Here is a 20,260-nt window from a genome sequence, read left to right on the forward strand (position 1 = left end):
GAGGAAAACTCCCCTTTAACAGGGAGGAGAACCTCCAGCAGAACCAGAACCAGGCTCAGTGTGAACGCTCATCTGCCTCCACCCACTGGGGCTTAGAGAAGACAGAGCAGAGACACAGAAAGCTCAGAAGCTCACATTGACCCAGGAGTACTTTCTATGTTAGAGAAGACAGAGCAGAGACACAGAAAGCTCAGAAGCTCACATTGACCCAGGAGTACTTTCTATGTTAGATGGTAATAGAGGATGATCTGACTCCCCTGATGATGTCACAGCTAACAGAACACCAGACCAGGTGTACCTTCTATGAAGAGAAACATGACAGAGAACAAAAAGTTAAAAGCTGAAATAACAAACAATGCAGATTGGAGAGCAGTAGGAGAACTCAGCAGAGTGAGAGAAATAGACCCTGATGTCCTCCAGCAGTCTAAGCCTATAGCAGCATAACTATAGAGGTAGCTCAGGGTAACATGAGCCACTCTGACTAGAAGCTTTGTCAAAAAGGAAAGTTTTAAGATTAGTCTTAAAAGTAGACGGGGTGTCTGCCTCACGGACCAAAACTGGGAGTTGGTTCCACAGGAGAGGAGCCTGATAGCTAAAGTATCTGCCTCCCATTCTACTTTTAGAGACTCTAGGAACCACCAACACATAAAAAAAGTTGTCTAGGCAGGTACAGATGATGGATGAATGGGACTTGCCTGAAGATTTGTTGTGAACTATAGTGAATTTATATGTTTTAGTGTTAAAAAAAGAAGAAACATTTGAGTTTAAGTTTTAAACCGCTAGATGTTTTAAAAAAAAAGACACACAGGCACACAGTGAAGCAGAAGCACCTGCTCAGCATTACATGCTGCCTGAAGCCGTGTTTAGGGCTAAGATCTCTGAATGGTCCACAGAAATGCTTCCCAGACATCTGCTCAGAGTTTAAACGATGGCTGCGCCACACAAAGCCGTACATATTTACGGTTTGGCCCCTCAGCCGTAATCACGCTTAACCTTATATCGCCAGAAAAGTGTCTGCTTTGCATAAATTTGATTGGTGCCCAGATGATCCCTACGTGTTTTATATATCAGCATACCAGGCTGTGAACCGGCGGCATCATTTAAGGTTTATTTCTGCTTCAGAATGGAGGTGTTGGCTGCACAGGGACGTTTCTTGTAGTTAATGCAAAAACATTTAGGGCTCATGGCCCCGGTTGTTTCCAAAAAAGCACCTCAAACATGGGCTGTCTTAATAGTAATGCATTTTATTTATAACACTCATTACATTTACATAAGATCTCAGGGTGTCACGGTGAATAAAAAGCTCAGTATAATAAGAAGGTGGACCCTTTATTTTATACACGTTTATTGCGGTGAGGCCAACTGGAGGGAGGCCGCAGGCTACAGCCGGGGGTCCCCCCTCCGTAAAATGGACTTCCTGTTGTAGTGCTTCATGGTGATGAGCAAGGCAGCACCAGCATCTGTCAGAGACTGGCAGCAGGAGGAAAACCATCAGCTCAAAGCCAAACAAGATGGTGCTCATGTGAAGGAGGACAGGTTTTTACCTCATAGTCACTTATAACGTCGCTCCTCTGAGGAAACAAACAGAGATTTAAATGTCTGCTGGCATGTTAACCATATAACATCAGTAAAAACTCACCCTTATTAGGTTATGCGTGCTTTTGTTTATGGGCTCCATGGTTCTGAGCCACTCTTCGTACGTCTGTTCGTCCTCTGCGCTCTGATTGTGCTGTCTGCAAACACACAAAGCGCACCAGGCGTCATTAGACCCCCTTTGTGCGCTCTGCGCATGAAGTGGCCACCCACTACCTGCTGTTACTCACACTGCCCGTTCAATGAGCTGCTGCTGCACGGCTGCCTCCGTCCTGGCGTCCAGGAAGCGGCCTCTGACGGCCAGGGAGGCGCTGGCCTGAAACGCGTTGAGCTGGATGACGGCCAGGGAGAGGGAGGACAGGACCGCCGCGCTGCAGAGGAAGAGGAGGACCACAGGGTTTGCATGATGAGAGAGAAGCTCCTCGGCCTTTCCTGCAGCGTTTCCACTGCTGTGCAAACACACTGCAGCTCCTTTGTCTCTGCAGCTCCTCCATTCAGTGAGTGAATCACGGAGATCAGGCCGAGTGGTTCATTCACTGCGCGACTAAATGTTGGGATGAATGGGCGATGATTTAGGGGGCGTGGCGCCAGCAGAGAGGCTGTTTGCGCACATAAAACCAACACTACCGTGTCTAAAAGGTCCAGACGCAACGACTTCTCTCTGCACGGATGAAAGGCAACGCAGATAAATGGGACATTCTAAAACGCTTAACGTGAAAAACGCTTAACGTGAAAAAGCTTAACGTGGCTTAAGGTAGGAAAACAACGAGGAATCATCACCAAATTTCGCATGGCCATATCTTGTCATGAAGACTTAAGCCTGTCAAAAAGAATAAACCGAAATCCAACGATTATAGAAGATATCTCACATTAACGTTTTCTTCTTCATTGGTGCCTATGGCGAAAAAAAGGCTTAACGTGGTTTAATGTACCAATCAATGATCACCAAATTCCTCTTTCATATTGTGTTCGATATTTTTATAGTTTTATGTGCTTATGAAGAGCAATATGAGAGAGAAATTTGGTGATCACCGAACGTTGTTTAGGTACATTAAACCACATTAAGTTTTTTCATATAGCCAGCCTCTATGCCTATTAAATACTTAATGTCATATAACGTCCATAATAATTGTACTTTGGTTTTGATTTTTGATAGTTTCATGTGCTTAACAATATATGAGAGAAATTTAGTGATCACTGAGCATTATTTAGGTGCATTGAATTGCGTTAAGCTTTTTCCTTTGCCTCAATGAGGCAGAAACGCTTAATGTTAGATAACGTCCATAATAATTGGACTTTGGGTTTGACATTTTGACAGTTTTATGTGCTTATTAGGAGCAATATGAAAGAGAAATTTGGTGATCATTGATCGTTGATTAGGTGCATTAAATCACGTTAAGCCTTTTTCTCGCCATAGGCGCCAATGAAGAAGAAAACGTTAATGTGAGATATCTTCTATAATCGTTGGATTTTGGTTTATTTTTTTGACAGGCTTAAGTCTTCATGACAAGATGTGGCCATGCGAAATTTGGTGATGATTCCTCGTTGTTTTCCTACCTTAAGCCTCGTTAAGCTTTTTCACGTTAAGCGTTTTAGAACGTCCCCAGATAAATGCAATAATAAAAAAAAAGGTTTCACCTGTCGTCAGTAACTTCTCGTTGCGCAGTGATCACTCTGAGCAGATCCCGTCCGTCCTTCTTGTATCTGATCTGCAGCTGCATGAAGACGCGGCTGCCAGGAGCTGGCGGCGCCACTGCAAAATGCAAAGTTACCACAGATGAGGCGATGCCGCACAATGCAGAATGTCTCACAGACCTGCACATGCAACTAATGTTGAACAGACAGAACCCTGGAAGCGAAGCAAAGGCCCACTGGGTCCATCATCCTCACAAATCCCCAGTTGGTCTCACTGGTTCCCTGCAGTCCTGGAGGTGACTTTGTGTGTTGCTGACCTGATCATGGAGCTACTTCAAAATGCTGCTGTACCATCATGCATATTATATCATATTGTTCTGTCAGTAGGCTGGAGCTTTTTTCCACTGTTTAATTTGAATATTTCATCTTTTTTTTTGCCATCCATCCATCCATCCATCCATCCTCTGACCTGGTGCCTATCTCCAGTGTTCACTGGGCGAGAGTTCACCTTGAACAGGTCGCCAGTCTGTCGCAGTGCCTTTTTTGCCATATTATCAATAATTTGGCTATATTTCCTCTATATTTTTACTTTTATTTTTGGCGTTTCTTTAGAAGCTTTAGAGCTAACTTTAGAGTAGAATAGCTTGTATTTTTCAGCACTGTAACTCTGTCTTTACCACTGTCACGCCAAAATGACCCCATTATGGAACAATAAAGCAATCACTTATCTTATCATAAGTTATATCTTATCTTATCATGTCATATATCATATCTTAACTTATCATAACTTGTCTATTCTTATCTTATCTTATCATATCATAACATATGTTATATTATCTTATCTTATCACAACTTATCTTACGTCATCATATCATATATCTTATCTTATCTTGGTCCACCCTGTGTTGTCAGACGGTTTAGTTTAAGGGATTTCTTGTTTCTGTGGGTCTGGCTGTTAAGTATGGCTAGTGGAATTTAAATAATCCCCCACCCCCCAAAAAAAAGAAAAGATTGTGTTTCATTACAGTTGATTCATCCGACTCCTGGTTGTTTCCTGATTCCAGGCAGCAGCGAGACACGGATTCGGATAGAAAACATCCGTGGACAGGGTAAAACGCACCTCCTGTGCAGCCGAGTGGCATTAATTACAGACTCCCTTTTTTTTTCCTCATTTCTCTTTTGGAAGCCGTTGCTTTCACATGAATGTACCTCGTCTCTCGCCTCGCAGCGCTGTTGCCACGCTGTGATTCCAGCGTGAGAATCAAAGTGTTATTTTGCTGGCAACAGCAGACATTTTCCACATCTTGAAGTCTCCTGGCAGCTCACGCCTCTCACTTTTGCAGTCCACCTTTAACTGCGGCTCAAACCAAACTGGTTGGGTTTTATTTCTCACCTTCGTCATCAGCTGCAAACTGGATGGTGACCTCAGTATCGGTGTTCACGTTCCCCACCTCTCTGGTCCCTTTGTGAGCCGCCTCCCTCTCCCCTTTCATCCGCCTGCAGCAAACAGAACATGAGTCAGTGCCGTGGGCTTTATTATTACTGCAATTTAAAATCTTTTCAGATGACAAGAAAGCATGAATCATTTAGTAGCACTGTGGGTATTGCAGCTCTTACAGAGATTTGGGCAGCAGCAGTGTTACTGCACAGTGTGTAGCTACGGTCCTGTTTTGAATGATCTCTTCAAACTCTGAGTGCAGCTTGTTGGGGCTGGCTATTACCACCTGGAGACGGGAGAAAGAATGAAAACCAAAAGGATGCGCTCATGTTTCAGAACAATCAGAACCTACCGGGCTTCTTACCTTCCCTCCAGTACGATCCGCCATTCGTCCCAGCTCATCCAGCCGGCAGTCGGTTCCCTTGATGGACAACACGGACACGGTCACCCTGAAGGAACAATGGGTTTCATCTCTGAACATGATGGTCAGCCAAAGAACAACACGGCTGAAGGTATTGCTGCAACAAGCCTCTGATCCGTCTGTGTTCACCATACCGAGGCCTCCAGCTAGACATGTGCATCATTTCCTTTCCAAAACCTGCAGCCAGCTGTCAGCCACCATGAAAAACCGTGTTCATGCCAGCCGGTGGCACAGGAAGCATGCCGGTCACAAATCTAAACATGTGCCGTTTACTGGAGGCTGCGCTGGATTCTCGCTGGAACCGTGTGCTGCGGTCAGACAGATCTGAGATCGAGCTTTTTGGGCATCAAACGTGTGATTGTTCGGTGTGAAACAAAACAATATGTGAAAAAAGCGCCCTATGCACAAGTACAGAGGATGATCTATCACGCTGTGGGCCGGTTGGGTTTTTCTGTTCACTAAAACCACAATGAAAATATATCATTAGAAATTAAATAAAGACTTGAGGGAACTAAAATGGTAAACTTTTCCGTTAATGAATAGAAATATAATGAAACTGGTGATAAGGTACAGGTGATGTTCCTGCTGAGAGAAAGTACTCCTGGGTCAATGTGAGCTTCTGAGCTTTCTGTGTCTCGGCTCTGTCTTCTCTAACATAGAAAGTACTCCTGGGTCAATGTGAGCTTCTGAGCTTTCTGTGTCTCTGCTCTGTCTTCTCTAACATAGAAAGTACTCCTGGGTTAATGTGAGCTTCTGTGCTTTCTGTGTCTCTGCTCTGTCTTCTCTAACATAGAAAGTACTCCTGGGTTAATGTGAGCTTCTGAGCTTTCTGTGTCTCTGATCTGTCTTCTCTACCATAGAAAGTACTCCTGGGTCAATGTGAGCTTCTGAGCTTTCTGTGTCTCTGCTCTGTCTTCTCTAACATAGAAAGTACTCCTGGGTCAATGTGAGCTTCTGTGCTTTCTGTGTCTCTGCTCTGTCTTCTCTAACATAGAAAGTACTCCTGGGTCAATGTGAGCTTCTGAGCTTTCTGTGTCTCTGCTCTGTCTTCTCTAACATAGAAAGTACTCCTGGGTCAATGTGAGCTTCTGAGCTTTCTGTGTCTCTGCTCTGTCTTCTCTAAGCCCCAGTGGGTGGAGGCAGATGAGCGTTCACACTGAGCCTGGTTCTGGTTCTGCTGGAGGTTCTCCTCCCTGTTAAAGGGGAGTTTTCCTCTCCACTGTCGCTTCATGCATGCTCAGTATGAGGGATTGCTGCAAAGCCATCAACAATGCAGACGACTGTCCACTGTGGCTCTACGCTCTTTCAGGAGGAGTGAATGCTGCTTGGAGAGACTTGATGCAACCTGCTGGGTTTCCTTAGAGAGGAAACTTTCTCACCAATCTAAATCACTGAATGATAACTGGGATCAGTTGGAATGGATGATATTGACTTGGAATCTGTCTGCTTAATTATAATACAGTAAATAATTGACTAAATTTTAGCAAGATGTATTATTACTACAATTTAAAACTGAACTAAAACTAAAAAGCTCGACCAAAACTTAATTAAAACGTGCCGTCAAAATGAAAGCCAGTGTCTTTGCCAGAGGCTCTTGAAACCTTCTCAAGAGCCTCTGGCATCAGTAGCTCTAACAGGAGATTTAGGTCTTATGTGAAAACTGGTCATTATTGGATCCCAAACATGTAAATCAACTCAGAGATGGTTCACCCGTCGGCCTGGGCGATATGGCTTAAAAATAAAATCTCAAATAGCTGAAATTATATTAAACCACCTGGAGACGGATATAATTTTTTAAATTATATTAAAAAATCAATAATCTTTGACCTGAATTCAAAGTGCAACTTATTGCGAGCTTTAAAACCTGTTTAGAAAACAAGATGGCGGCCCCACCGTAATAAATAAATAAAATATAACAAAATGTTTGCTGCTAGCTGTATAACACGTCTAAGAACAGGCTTCACTTCACACCAACTTAAAAAAATAAGTAAATGAATAAATTAAAGTGCCTCGTTTTTGGGTAAAAAGCTTTCCTCTTTGGTTTATTTTGACAATAAAATTTACTAAACATATATTCAACATTGCTGCTGCTACTACAATAATTTCCATTTTCAGGTCCAGCCCTTTTATATATAAAAAACATTATTTCTTAGATGGCATCATGCACCAACCCCTGGTTAGCGGCGTGCTCCCCGAGCTCCTGGTAGAAGATGGTGGATGACAGGAGGGTGTGAGCGTCGTTGTCCTCCTCCTCTAGATTGCCTAACTTTGCGTTGGCTTTTCCATCTGTACAGATAATCACCTTCAAGATCAGCAGGGGAGGCAAATCAGTATTTCACAGTTAAAAAACAACAACAAAGATGAATGTACATCACAGACAGCATTCACTGCAGATGTGATAACTTCAAGTTTTGTCCATAACTCTGGAAAAACCAAACAATTAACATATAATAAACATATAAATCTGTATTAAAGGTGCACCGACCAGGCTTTTCCTGGATGATACAGATTTCTAGGTTTTCTTTAGGCTCTCGCCAGCATTTTTTTTTCTATGTAGCATTAAAGAGAAAATAACTGTACAGAGGGTTTTTCCATAGAGCTCATGGTTTTGATAGAAAATTCTAATTATCTTCATTTATGCTTCTAAACATCTGCCACTAACCTGATAACCTGATTTTAATTCAACTCAAAACAGTTCATGGTGCTGGATGATGCCTTTAGAGACCAAATGTGTTTGTTTTGATGCATTTACTGAACAGGAAAGCAAAACAGCAATATTCAATCATCCGATCACCAATCAGAGATGATTCGCTTCTCTCGTCATAATCAGTTGCTGTTTGGTTCTTTAATTAATTCATGGTGAATTTCAAACATTTAAGATCAGTCGGAGGTCTAAATGCACAAAAACGTGAAAATTAATTAGCAACAGAAGCTACCTTTGAGCCTGGCCGCCTGGAGGCCACCGTGATGGCAAGGAGAGCAGCTGGACCCAGAGCTGTTGCTCCATTTGCAGATAACCTTCAGGTGAAAACAATAACCACAATAAACAAATGCAGGTGAAAAAGCGTCATTTAAATAATCAACAAAGTGAGATGTGTCCAATGCACAGTCACCCTAAGATCTGCCTCTGTAAGGACTCTGAGGTCTGTGAAAGTGGAGGAGGAAGAGGAAAAGCTGCTGCGGCCGCCTGCAGAAGGCCGCTGTCATTCAGCTCAGCGTCGCTCAGCTTAAACGACTGCAGATGGTCGCAGCCGTGCATCGTGACCTGCAGAAAACAGAGTGGATGTAAAGGAAAGGTAGCGCTGATGTTAAACGTGTGGAGCGTGGTGATAAATGCACCTGGTAGCTGAAAGTGATGAGCCCCACTCGGACCTCAGGCTGATGGTCGCTCAGTTTCTGAACACATTCCAGCAAAGCGTCCTGGACGTACTGGATGTGGCCCACAAAATGTAGAATAAAAATCCAGCTTTCAATTGGATGAATTGGATCTTTTTTTTTTATTTATTTTTCTATTCAATACACTGAAAGACACATGAAGGGGTTTGGAACAATTTTCATAAACGCAATTCAGAAGATAATTCAGCTATGCTCCACTGATCTGGAACAAACTGCCAGAAAACTGTAAAAGTGCTGAAAGCCTGAGTTCCTTTAAATCAAGATTAAAACACATTTGTTCAGGACTATCTTTAACTGTTCTAGTTAAACTGTTTTACTGAAACATCTTTAGTTCAACTTTGTTGTCCAACTGTTTTTAATGTTTGCTTTTAAACTGCAAAAAGAGAACTAAAAATAAGTAACATTTTCTTGAAATTAATGTTTGTCCTTGATTTGAGCAGGTAAATAAGATTATCTGCCTATGGAATGAGTATTTTTACCCCTAAAATAAGATAATTAGATATGATGCATTTAAAATAAGATGATGGAGATGAACTGTTGCTATTTTAAGTGCAAAAATCATATTCCATTGGCAAATAGTCTTATTTACCTGCTCAAATCAAAGAAAAATACTTTAATTTCAGCTAATAATTTCTTATTTTTAGTTCAATTTTTGCAGTGTAATTTCTATTATCCCCATGTTTTATTCTGTTTCCACATTTAATCCCAACTTGCTCTTATTCTGTTTTTATTTTACTATTTTTTAATCTTTTAAAGTACGTTGCATTGTCTTTGTACTGAAATGTGCTTTACTAATAAACTTGCCCTGCCTTGCCTTACCTGGAGCCTGGACTTGTGGATTTTCTGCCCCGCTTCCAGCACCTTAAACCAAGCAGAGACAGTTTGTGGATTTCTGAAAGCCGCTGACTGGACCATGAGCCAAGCATGGGTTTCGGGTTTCGTACCTTGGAGGTGATGCTCATGGAGCCGGAGACGTCGATGCAGAAGAGCAGCAGGGAATCAGCAGCGGAGAGCGGCTGTTCCACCGGGTTCAGCAGGAAGAGCTCATCGTTCTGACCTGAAGCTCCGGTTAACTCCCCACACCCACAGAAGTAACAACCTCTCACCTGCAACGAAGCAAAGCTCCACTCAGTCCCATTCACCAGAACAATCTATCACCAGAACCATTTTTCTCACGTGTTTCCCGCTGAGAAAGATTTACAGGAGCTTGAAAAAGTATTCACACCCCATCCAACACATTTCCACATTTTCTCAGGTTGCCTAAACAAGCTTCAGTGAATTTTTAGTTTTTTTGAGTGACAGATGAACCCAAAGCAGAGCAGGACTGTTAGGTGGGAGGAAGATGATGCGTGTTTTATCTGAAAAGTGTGGAGTGAAGCTATAGTTTGTAGCCACCTTTTGCTGCAGTCACAGCTCCAGTTATTTTGGGGGTGGGGGTGGGGGGGGGGGGGGGGGGGGTGTTTCTACCTGAAGGTTTTCAGACTGAAACCTTTGCTTGTTGTAAAAACCCTCCAGCTCATTCAAACTGGATGAAGGGTTGTTCATATCCAGGCACAGATCTTCAGCTGCATTTCAGTCTGGACTTTGACTAGGCCATTACAACCCACAAATCTGCTTTGATGTGATCCATCCTATAACCAGGCTTTGTGTTCCTGCAGGAAGGAGAACCTCCACCTCAGTCTCAGGTTCTCCTGCAGCCTCTAACATTGCATTTTATTTCCTGCTTACTTTCCTTAAACTTTGTGGAGTGCATGATCTTATCCTGTCAGCACATTCTGCCACCTGAGCTGTGGGTCTCTGCAGCTCCTCCAGAGCCACCATGGTCCTCCTGCGTCTCTGATCAATGCTCTCCTGGTCCAGCCTGTCAGTCCAGGTGGACGTCCATGTCCTGGTAGGTCTGCAGGTGGTCCATCCTCTCTCCAGGTCCACATGATGATCAGAACTCTGGGAGGTTCTGTAGAACCTGACCTGCTGTAAACTGGACCAGAACTTCCTCCCTGACCCGTCTGCTGGGTTCCTGGGCCTCCATGATGCAGGATGTTCTTTAATAAGCCACTGTGGCCAGAAACAGAGCAGCTGCATTTATACTTAGATCCATCGCCTTATCCAGGATCGGGTCGCAGGTCCAACAGGTCCAGGTGGGAACCCAGACATCCTCCAGCTCATTCCCAAAGGCATTCCCAGAGCAGACGGGATATAAAAATCTCTCCAGTGAGTTTTAATCTTCCCTGGGGTCTCCTCCCAGGAAGCATCCCAATCAGATCTCCAAACCCCCTCAACTGCACTGCAAAAACGGATCTAAAAATAAGTAAAATGTTCTTAAAGTTAGTGTATTTGTTCTTGATTTGAGCAGGTAAATAAGATTATTTGCCAGTGGAATGAGTATTTTGACCCTTAAAATAAGATAATTAGACATCCTTCACTTGAAATGAGATGATGATGATGAGTTGTTCCTATTTTAAGTGCAAAAATCTCATTCCACTGGCAATTAGTCTGATTTACCTGCTCAAATCAAGGAAAATACACTCATTTAAAGGAAGATTTTCTTGTTTTAAGTTCCGTTTTTGCAGTGTGAGTCCTTTTGATGCAGAGAAGCAGCGGCTCTACTTTGAGCTCCTCCCCTCTGTCCTCCCCCGGGCTCCCTCATTTCAGCCGCTTGTGTCCAGGATCTGGTTCTTCCAGTCCTGATCCAGACCTCATGACCACAGGTGACACGGATCAGAACATATACTGCAAAAAGAGAACTAAAAATAAGTAAAATTTTCTTGAAATTAATGTATTTCTCCTGGATTTGAGCAGGTAAATAGGACTATTTGCCAATGGAATGAGTATTTTTACCCCTAAGATAAGATAATTAGACATAATGCACTTGAAATAAGCCGATGGAGATGAATTGTTTCTATTTTAAGTGCAAAAATCTTATTCCATTGGCAAATAATCTTATTTACCTGCTCAAATTTATGAAAAGTGCTCTCATTTCAAGAAATATTCTCTTATTTTTAGCTCTATTTTTGCAGTGTAGACGGTCCGGTAAAACCAGAGCTTTGCTTTTCGGCTCGGCTCTTTCTTCCCCAGCATAGATTTCTCATTAAATGGTGACTGATGGAAGATTGCTGCACTGGATTTTGTTTTAGGAGTAAAAAAAAAAATAAAATTAAAGGGAGGAAGTTACAGATGCCCGCCACACTTTTCAGATTCCTCTCTGTGCTTTTGTCTATCAGCTGACGTTGAAGTTTGTGGTCAGAGTAAAGGTTACTTGTGACTTAAATACCTCCTTTTCCTGCCAGCTGCCCAGCACTGAGCCGCACTGTGAGCACGACACGGGCTCCCCGTCTGTGGGCTGCACTGGAGAAAAAACACACAAGGAACATCATCAGGTACGCAAATAGGAGGAAAAATCAAACTAGATCAGCAAGATAGAATCCACCAACCTCCTTCCTGTGAGAGCAGTTTCCCTAAGCTGATAAGAACAACATTGGGATTTCCTGGCAGAGTCTCCTTATCTGTTGCCGAGAACGGGAAAAACAGGCGTGAAAATTTACACCTCGTCTTTCCACCACCTTAAGGCACGCCGTTACAATTACCCTTTGCCATGGACAACGGCAGGTTGGGTGAGGGAGGCGTCTGGGGGCTTGCAGGACTTGAGACAGGTGAGACAGGTGAGACAGGTGAGGGTAAGACCATGACGTACTCTGGTGTAAGATGCATAAATGAATGTCTTGGAGGCAGAGCCGGCGCTGGAGCTTTAAGATCAGAGGCAAAACCAGAAGCATCAGTTTGGAGGATTTTTACATTAAAAGTGCAAAAATACAGAAATGTTTCCTCTGATTGTTGGTGCATCAACAATCTATAACAATCTGTTCATTTATATGTCTACATATACGCATACAATGGGTAAAAAAAACTGGCAAGTTAGTGCAAAAATGCTGATTGTTGGGGATAGAAAGTGGTTCTGTGTCGTTTTAGCCATCAGCGCCACGCTGAGGGTAAGAGGCTGAATAAATTAAATGTATTTTATCATCTTCAGATCAGATATTACTCCTGGATAGATTAAAGCTGATTAAAAACCCATTTGTTTAGAGTTTCATTTAAATGCTTCTCTTATATCTGAAGTTGCTGCTGTTATTCCTCTGTAATGTTTCCTTTTCTCATGTTCTGCTCTTGTTACTTAAATTTTGCTCGCCTGGATTATGAAGCAGGTTTTTCTTCTCTTCCTTGAGTTTCTCATCGTTTCACACAGACCCTGCAGGTTTCCACGGTGTGTGGAAAGGCTGAACGTGGCGACACAAATTACCAAAACATTTAGGCCTGATTTGTTTTTAAGGATCCTTCATTTTCCAGCATTTCAACAACAAACACAAAGGATAATCAGCTGGTCTGCCATTTGGCGAATACAGAAGCCACACGAGAGCATTTAAAGTGAGCTGACCCAGGCTCTGGTAAAACTGATGCTTCAAATAATATAATTTTTTAACATTTAGAACCCTAATTGCGTTGATGCACTGATAACAAGTCTGTGATGTATTTACTTTAGTAAATACATCACAGACTTGTACTTTCTATGTTAGATGGTAATAGAGGATGATCTGCCTCCCCTGATGATGTCACAGCTAACAGAACGCCAGACCAGGTGTACCTTCTATGAAGAGAAAAATGACAGAGAACAAAAAGTTAAAAGCTGAAATAACAACAAACAATGCAGATTGGAGAGCAGTAGGAGAACTCAGCAGAGAGAGAGAAATAGACCCTGATGTCCTCCAGCAGCCTAAGCCTATAGCAGCATAACTATAGAGGTAGCTCAGGGTAACATGAGCCACTCTGACTAGAAGCTTTGTCACAAAGGAAAGTTTTAAGATGAGTCTTAAAAGGGCCTCAATGTCCTTAAAAACAGCAGCGCTCCAACTGCAGGTTACTCAGACCGAGCCGCCACAACCGACTCCTGGATCGGTGTCAAAATGATTTCAGAACAACGGAGTGAAATTCCGGTTGCCTCCAATTTAAGCCTGTTTGCTGTTGTTTCTGTTCATTCTGTTCATGTGTGCAGGGCTTAATGTTTCAGAACACCACGCTGTATATCGTCCTTTAACAGCACACCTCAGCAGGCGGGTAGTCATAAAACAAGAACTTTGGCTATTATTTCCTGATGAACAGTTGGTTCTTTGGTAATTTCAGAAAAAAATAATAAATAATTGTATTTGGAACCAATTAGTTAGTCACAGATGAACCAAATTATTGCTACACAACAAGTGGTTGCTTATGGAAGCGTCTCAACCAATAAAAGCTGTAAAATAAAATTTTAAAGAGAAGGAGGGCGGGTTGTGCACAGCGCCTCACTTTCAGATGATTTACCCTGCAGGTCGTTTAGGCTGATGATCAGGAAGTTAAAAAAAAAACATTTAAGAAAAATAAAATTTTAGGAAAAAAAGTAATAGCATGACAGGAAAACAGAGTATAAAGCCAAATTCTCCGTACCCGTCCTTCGAAAAGGCGCCGTCACAGGAGAACCTGTGACTTTGGGAGAAGAAGCAGCAGAGCGCCGAGCTTTGGCCGTTAGGTCTGGCTGGGATGGAGGGGGAGGAGGAGGTCTGCAAGGACGGAGGGGTTTAGCAGGAGGAAGGAGGGCTGAAAAAGAAACACAGAATTATAATCATAGCTATGCTTTAAAGATAATTCATCTTGTTTTGCATGTTATAAACTAAACAGAAGAATAAGAAAACTTGTTTCAGCTTTAGCAGCAGGCAGGGATATCTCAGTCTGGAAACCCAGTGAATAATTCTCATGTTGATTTAACACTGAGATCATAAAAGAACAAATTTCACCTTCTAAACCCCCCAAAAACCCAAAAAGCACCAAGAGTTTGAGTGTTTGCTCGAACATTTTCACCTCTCATGAGGTACAAGATGGATTCTCGTGTGTTTGGTGAACGCATAAATACTGCGAGGTTAATGTTGATGGAGAGGACTGATTGTCTGTCCCAGGTGACAAAATAAGAATTATTCAGGTTATTTTTACAGTAAACGTCTTGCTTATTTATCCTTTAAAATTCAAACATTTATGGAAGCACCCTGATGGAAAAGAAGAGCTTGAGCTCCTGTTAGATAAGAGAAATTTGCTTTTCCCTGATAAGAAAAAAATCTCCTAAATTCTCAGAACCGTTACCGCTCTGATATTTACTTAAGGTAAGATACTGACTACCCATAACTATTCAACAAAAGCCCACATCCAAAAAAGGAAAGGAAAGAATGAACCATTTCATAAAGAAAGTACCAGGTGTGACACATTGAGCGGTAAAGCTTTCAGATATCACATGTAACGCAGCTCTGAGATCCTTAAAATCAACTGAATTCACATCCTGTTGGCAGATGTTGCTCAGGAGGGACGTAACTTCAGCCGAGCGGACCAAAGCGTGCAAGATTCACATCTCCACAAAGGCGTGCATCACTCAACGCATGCTGATTCTTTACCACACTGCAAAAACGGAACTAAAAATAAGTAACATTTTCTTTAAATGAGTGTATTTGTCCTTGATTTGAGCAGGTAAATAAGATGATCTGCCAATAGAATAAGATTTTTGCACTTAAAATAGGAACAATTCATCTCCATCATCTTATTTAAAGTGCAGGATGTCTAATTATCTTATTTTAGGGGTAAAAATACTCATCCCATTGGCAGATAATCTTATTTACTGGCTCAAATCAAGGACGAATACATTAACTTTAAGAACATTTTACTTGTTTTTAGATCTGTTTTTGCACTGCAACCAGCTCCTCAAGACGCTCAGAGAAAACACACATTTTACAGATTTTTACCCATGCTTTCCTGATTCCCTTCAGACTTTAGATAAGGATAAAGATGCAGCTAAATAATGAGCTGAACAGCAGGTGGAGGTGAGTTACCTGAGCGTTTGGCCCCATTGCCAGAGGATCGCTGTAGTTCTCTGTGGCTCAGTGACGGCGGTACATAAACGAAGCCACAAGCAAACTCCATCGTCTGACACCAGAACCAACGAGCTGCTTTTTTTTATGCAGACGAAACAAATCAAAGTGATTCCCTCATTACAGAGTCAGACACATTTCTCACACTGATGCCTGGAAACGGATCAAGACTCAGCAGAGCACCATGATGAGCTCGTTTAAAGACTGCGAGGAAAATTAAACGAGTACTCACAGATGTGAAGTCTTTGGCTGGATATCTGCACCGGGAGCACCGGGAGCACGAGATTCTCCCCGGAAACACTGGAGCTGTTGTTAAACCTCAGACATGTTGTCCAACAGGTTTAACCGTCTTCAGACGTCCTCCTCACAACAATGAGAGCTGCTTTCAGCACGACGGAAGCTTATTTAAAGTTGTCCTGCATAAACTGTCGCAACAAACTGTGGCTCTGTGACTAATTAAAGGAAAACAGACCTTCGGAACAGGCCACTGAATGTTCCCTCAGTGGTTACTCTTGATGGACGTGAAATACAGACTGTTACAACTTATAAGTATCTTGGTATTGTTATTGATGACGGCCGATCATTTAAGCCTCATGTTCACTGTCTAGTGAGAAAGTTGAGACTAAAATTGGGTTTTTATTTTCAAAATAAGCTGTGCTTTTCTTTTAATGTAAAAAAAGGTTAGTAGCATCCACTTTTTTAACTGTGCTGGATTATAGTGATATATTATATATCAGGGGTGTCAAACTCATTTCTATATGGGGCCACTTTGGCGTCATGAAGTCATTAAAAGGGCCGGTTGCACGTGTATAGATGATACTTTTCATTTCATAATTTAATTTCAGTTCACATAGAAGTATAAAAAATGCACAGTAACATAGAAATAGCAACCTTAGGCCCAGTTTATACAGTTTATCTGCAAGAAAGGTTAATATTGGGGTGAGTCACACTTACAGGAGGCACAGTTTTAGCCACTTTATACACTTTAAAAGGATATATACCTCTACTTTATCACATGATATGCCTCTTTTTAGGCTCTTGAGGGCCGGATAATTTATCTTGATGGGCCGGATTCGGCCCGCGGGCCTTGAGTTTGACACCTGTGTTATATATGCATTCATCTGCTCAATGCCTTCAGATGATTGACGCAGCCTATCACGCATCGTTGAGATTTATTACTAATTGTAAAGCTCGCACCCATCACTGTGAGCTGTATTCTCGTGTAGGGTGGTCTGCTTTGGCTACACAGAGGCTTTGTCATTGGTATACATTTATATATAAGGCTATTCTTGGTGCGCTTCCATCTTATTTATGTTCACTTCTTATGAAAAAAAGTACTGGTCATTACTCTCTCCGTTCTCAGGCTTGTTTTCTGTCCCATGTGTCAGTACTGAGCTGGGTAAAAAGGGCTTTGCTTACTTTGCTCCCTTTACATGGAATTTGCTGCAAAATAACTTGAAACTTAGTAAATTGGTTCCTTTGAGTATTTTTAAGCTGAGAATGAGATGCTTTGAGTTGGACTCCCTCACATTTTATTGTAAGTGCATATTTGGCTTTCATGTGTGTGTCTTTGTACTAATGATGTGATGTAATTTTGATGCCTATCTTGGCCAGGTCTCCCTTGCAAAAGAGATTTTTAATCTCAATGGGTATTACCTGGTTAAATAAAGGATAAAAAAACAAACAAAAAAAACCAAAAAAAAAAAAAACTCTGATAAGCCTGAAACTGGATTATTCGGAAACCGTTTCTTTGGGCTAAGAAATATGTCCAAGCTTCAAACTTTGGAGTAAAAAGCAGAATTAAAGATGATTATTAATACTTTTTATTTCATCTGTGTTCCTGTTGTGTCTCTGCTCTGTCTTCTCTAACATAGAAAGTACTCCTGGGTCAATGTGAGCTTCTGAGCTTTCTGTGTCTCTGCTCTGTCTTCTCTAACATAGAAAGTACTCCTGGGTCAATGTGAGCTTCTGAGCTTTCTGTGTCTCTGCTCTGTCTTCTCTACCATAGAAAGTACTCCTGGGTCAATGTGAGCTTCTGTGCTTTCTGTGTCTCTGCTCTGTCTTCTCTACCATAGAAAGTACTCCTGGGTCAATGTGAGCTTCTGTGCTTTCTGTGTCTCTGCTCTGTCTTCTCTACCATAGAAAGTACTCCTGGGTCAATGTGAGCTTCTGTGCTTTCTGTGTCTCTGCTCTGTCTTCTCTAACATAGAAAGTATTCCTGGGTCAATGTGAGCTTCTGTGCTTTCTGTGTCTCTGCTCTGTCTTCTCTAACATAGAAAGTACTCCTGGGTCAATGTGAGCTTCTGAGCTTTCTGTGTCTCTGCTCCGTCTTCTCTAACATAGAAAGTACTCCTGGGTCAATGTGAGCTTCTGAGCTTTTTGTGTCTCTGCTCTGTCTTCTCTAAGCCCCAGTGGGTGGAGGCAGATGAGCGTTCACACTGAGCCTGGTTCTGGTTCTGCTGGAGGTTCTCCTCCCTGTTAAAGGGGAGTTTTCCTCTCCACTGTCGCTTCATGCATGCTCAGTATGAGGGATTGCTGCAAAGTCAACGGCCCAATGCTTCTACGCTCATCCAGCAGGAGTGAATGCTGCAGCTCAGTGACTGGATGCAACCTGCTGGGTTTCCTGAGATAAGATATCGTTTAAGTTAAGATTTAGTTTAGTTATCTCCCGTATTTTGTGCAGGACTTTTATTTTGGCAGCCAATGTGGTGTTGGTAGTTCAGACGGGGGCCAACGCGGTTCTTTTATCGTTAGCTAAAACATCATCCTGTCATCCAAGGATGGAGAATGAAGGTGCTTTATACGAACATGGAGGATTTGATTGAACTGGCTTTGGAAAGTGCCTCCCTCCGTCTCTGTAATTCTTCATTCCTTTGTTTTTTTGTTTTATTCATGTTATGCTCTCTGAATCATCTTGTTACTGAAAAGTGCTTTATAAATAAACTCGCCTTTCCAAGAGACGGCGCGTTCTGAATTGGCGCTACATAAATGAAATTTAACTGAACTATTGTAACAGCTTTTTTATGTGTACTGCTGCACATTACTCCAGTTTTAATCTCTTTACATCGACTACCGGCACATTTTAGAGGTACATTTTAAAATTTTTATCCCTGTGTGGTCAAGCTCCAGCTCATATCTCTGACCTTCTACAGTTGTACTCACAGATCCTCCATTTAGAGGCTGTTATGGTTTCTTCTGTAGAGCGGTGGTTGCTTCTGTAGAGCGGTGGACCCAAGATGGTGGATGGCCTCCATCTTGGGTCTCTGCTGATTGTTTAACGAAGCAGCCTTTGATGTTTGATGTTTTTATCTTTTCTTTTCTGTTTTTCTTTTCTGTTTTTATGATTGTGTAATTGGGAAACCTTTGTGATTATAAAAAAAATCAATGGCCACAATTATCAGTAAACGTGGGCCTGAGCCTAATTTCTAAAACGTATTTTTTTCCCCAGATGTTTAAAATTTTTTAGACCTCATCTAAAGAAAACGTACAAGAAAAGTCGACACGAATTGAACCCAATTTGGGAGAAACAGTAGAGTAAAATAAAAGTATAGCTTTCAGAGGATAAAGGGATTTTGGAAGAACAGAGGCAGGAGGAGGAGGAGTGAGGAAAACAGTTGTAATTATATTGGGAGGATGAAGAGCAGAATTGGGACAAAAATAGACCAAGAAGTAAACAGAAAAATGAACGTTAAGGAGGACAGAAAGAAAAATGTAAATGCAAATGAGACCTACAGCTTTCCAAGCAGCAGCACAGTTACTTTGGCCTTTTTTCAGAAATTTGTTGCAAGTTTTTCCAGATTTTCCCACAAACCAGAGAAGCAATAAGAGGTTCACGCTGAGGTCTGGACCGAGGCTTTGGCTCTGGGAACAGACCGGAGTAGCCAGTGAGCAAATGCAAGGCAGCTGTACTGATTCCGAAAAATTATCTGTAGGTGTTCAGAGGAAGCAGAACATAAAAACTTACTGATGCTAAAATCCAGCAGGAAGTAAAAATTAACCTGAATGTAAAACATGACAACAGGACTTCATTAAGAGACACTGAGTATTTTTCCTCCAGGTCCAGCTAAACAAAATACAAACTGACTGAAAAATGAAGCTTCTCGACCAACTCTATAAAAATTGCTTCTTTTAATAAAGAATCACATTGGCCACTGTAGCCCGTCTCTCTCACTGTCAGCTAATGACTTTATCTTTTTAATGCATCACATTAGGAAATAACAGAGGTGTACAAACCCGGGTTCAGACGTTGGAGATGATCTCCAATCATTTGCATTTTCCAGCAGACAGAGACTAATGTTTAAAATCTCCCGAGGGCTGTTTCACCCTTCCAAGATGGCGGATTAGGCCATAATTTTTCCTGATATGCAAGCTAAATTAGTTCGTAGCTCTTGAGGCACCGACTTCAGCCATATTCCATTCTTGGTGAAGTTCCCTCAAATTCCAGATTTCACTTGACAATCCTCAGAAGGTAACAGTTCTTCCTTCCACTCAATTTTCTCTTGTGTCTAAATATGTTGGATACAGAACTCTGAGAACAAGCACTTTCTTCAGCTTCCGCTGCTTGTGAAAGGTGTCGGTGTCTGTCTTCTGGGCTTCAGTCATGTCAGCCGTCCATGTGTAATGATCCTATGTAATACAGGAGTTTCATTCTCTGAGATGGCTGGCAAAAAATATTGTACTTTTATGCGATAATATAAAACATTTTTGAGATGTACCTGCACACAAACTTCTAAATACTGTTCCTTTTATACTTTATCATTTACTGAATGTTTTCCTGTTTGTTTTCCTGAATGTTTTCCTGTTGTTCTTCATTATTATTATTCCGTCGGCGTCTAACTACTC

General features: G+C 41.9%; 1 protein-coding gene across 1 annotated transcript; it reads right to left on the bottom strand.

Moving 5' to 3' along the window:
* Positions 1–1,222: 1,222 nt before the first annotated feature.
* LOC105926646 (circularly permutated Ras protein 1-like) lies at positions 1,223–14,038 on the bottom strand. The gene is made up of 18 exons (XM_036132028.1): positions 13,956–14,038; positions 12,068–12,226; positions 11,915–11,986; positions 11,755–11,828; positions 9,428–9,589; positions 9,303–9,344; positions 8,427–8,516; positions 8,201–8,352; positions 8,024–8,105; positions 7,259–7,389; positions 5,031–5,115; positions 4,846–4,952; positions 4,622–4,725; positions 3,232–3,346; positions 1,824–1,964; positions 1,640–1,733; positions 1,545–1,571; positions 1,223–1,470 (listed from the first exon to the last, which is right to left on the bottom strand). The coding sequence occupies exons 2-18, from the start codon at positions 12,189–12,191 to the stop codon at positions 1,381–1,383; spliced, it is 1,692 nt and encodes a 563-aa protein (XP_035987921.1). The 5' UTR covers positions 12,192–12,226; positions 13,956–14,038; the 3' UTR covers positions 1,223–1,380.
* Between the last annotated feature and the right edge of the window lie 6,222 nt (positions 14,039–20,260).

This window comes from Fundulus heteroclitus, unplaced genomic scaffold (assembly GCF_011125445.2).
Source record: "Fundulus heteroclitus isolate FHET01 unplaced genomic scaffold, MU-UCD_Fhet_4.1 scaffold_47, whole genome shotgun sequence".
Lineage (NCBI taxonomy): Eukaryota > Metazoa > Chordata > Actinopteri > Cyprinodontiformes > Fundulidae > Fundulus > Fundulus heteroclitus.

Bases quoted from the DNA above. Each gene is read 5' to 3' on its own strand.
- LOC105926646 (XM_036132028.1), bottom strand. From the start codon at position 12,191: ATGCATCTTACACCAGAGTACGTCATGGTCTTACCCTCACCTGTCTCA. The intron at 9,590-11,754 runs GTATTTAAGTCA...GCTTCGTTGCAG, and splicing joins GCAGCTGGCAGGAAAAGGAG to GTGAGAGGTTGTTACTTCTG. The intron at 1,965-3,231 runs GTGAAACCTTTT...CTTCCTCTGCAG, and splicing joins CGAGAAGTTACTGACGACAG to CGCGGCGGTCCTGTCCTCCC.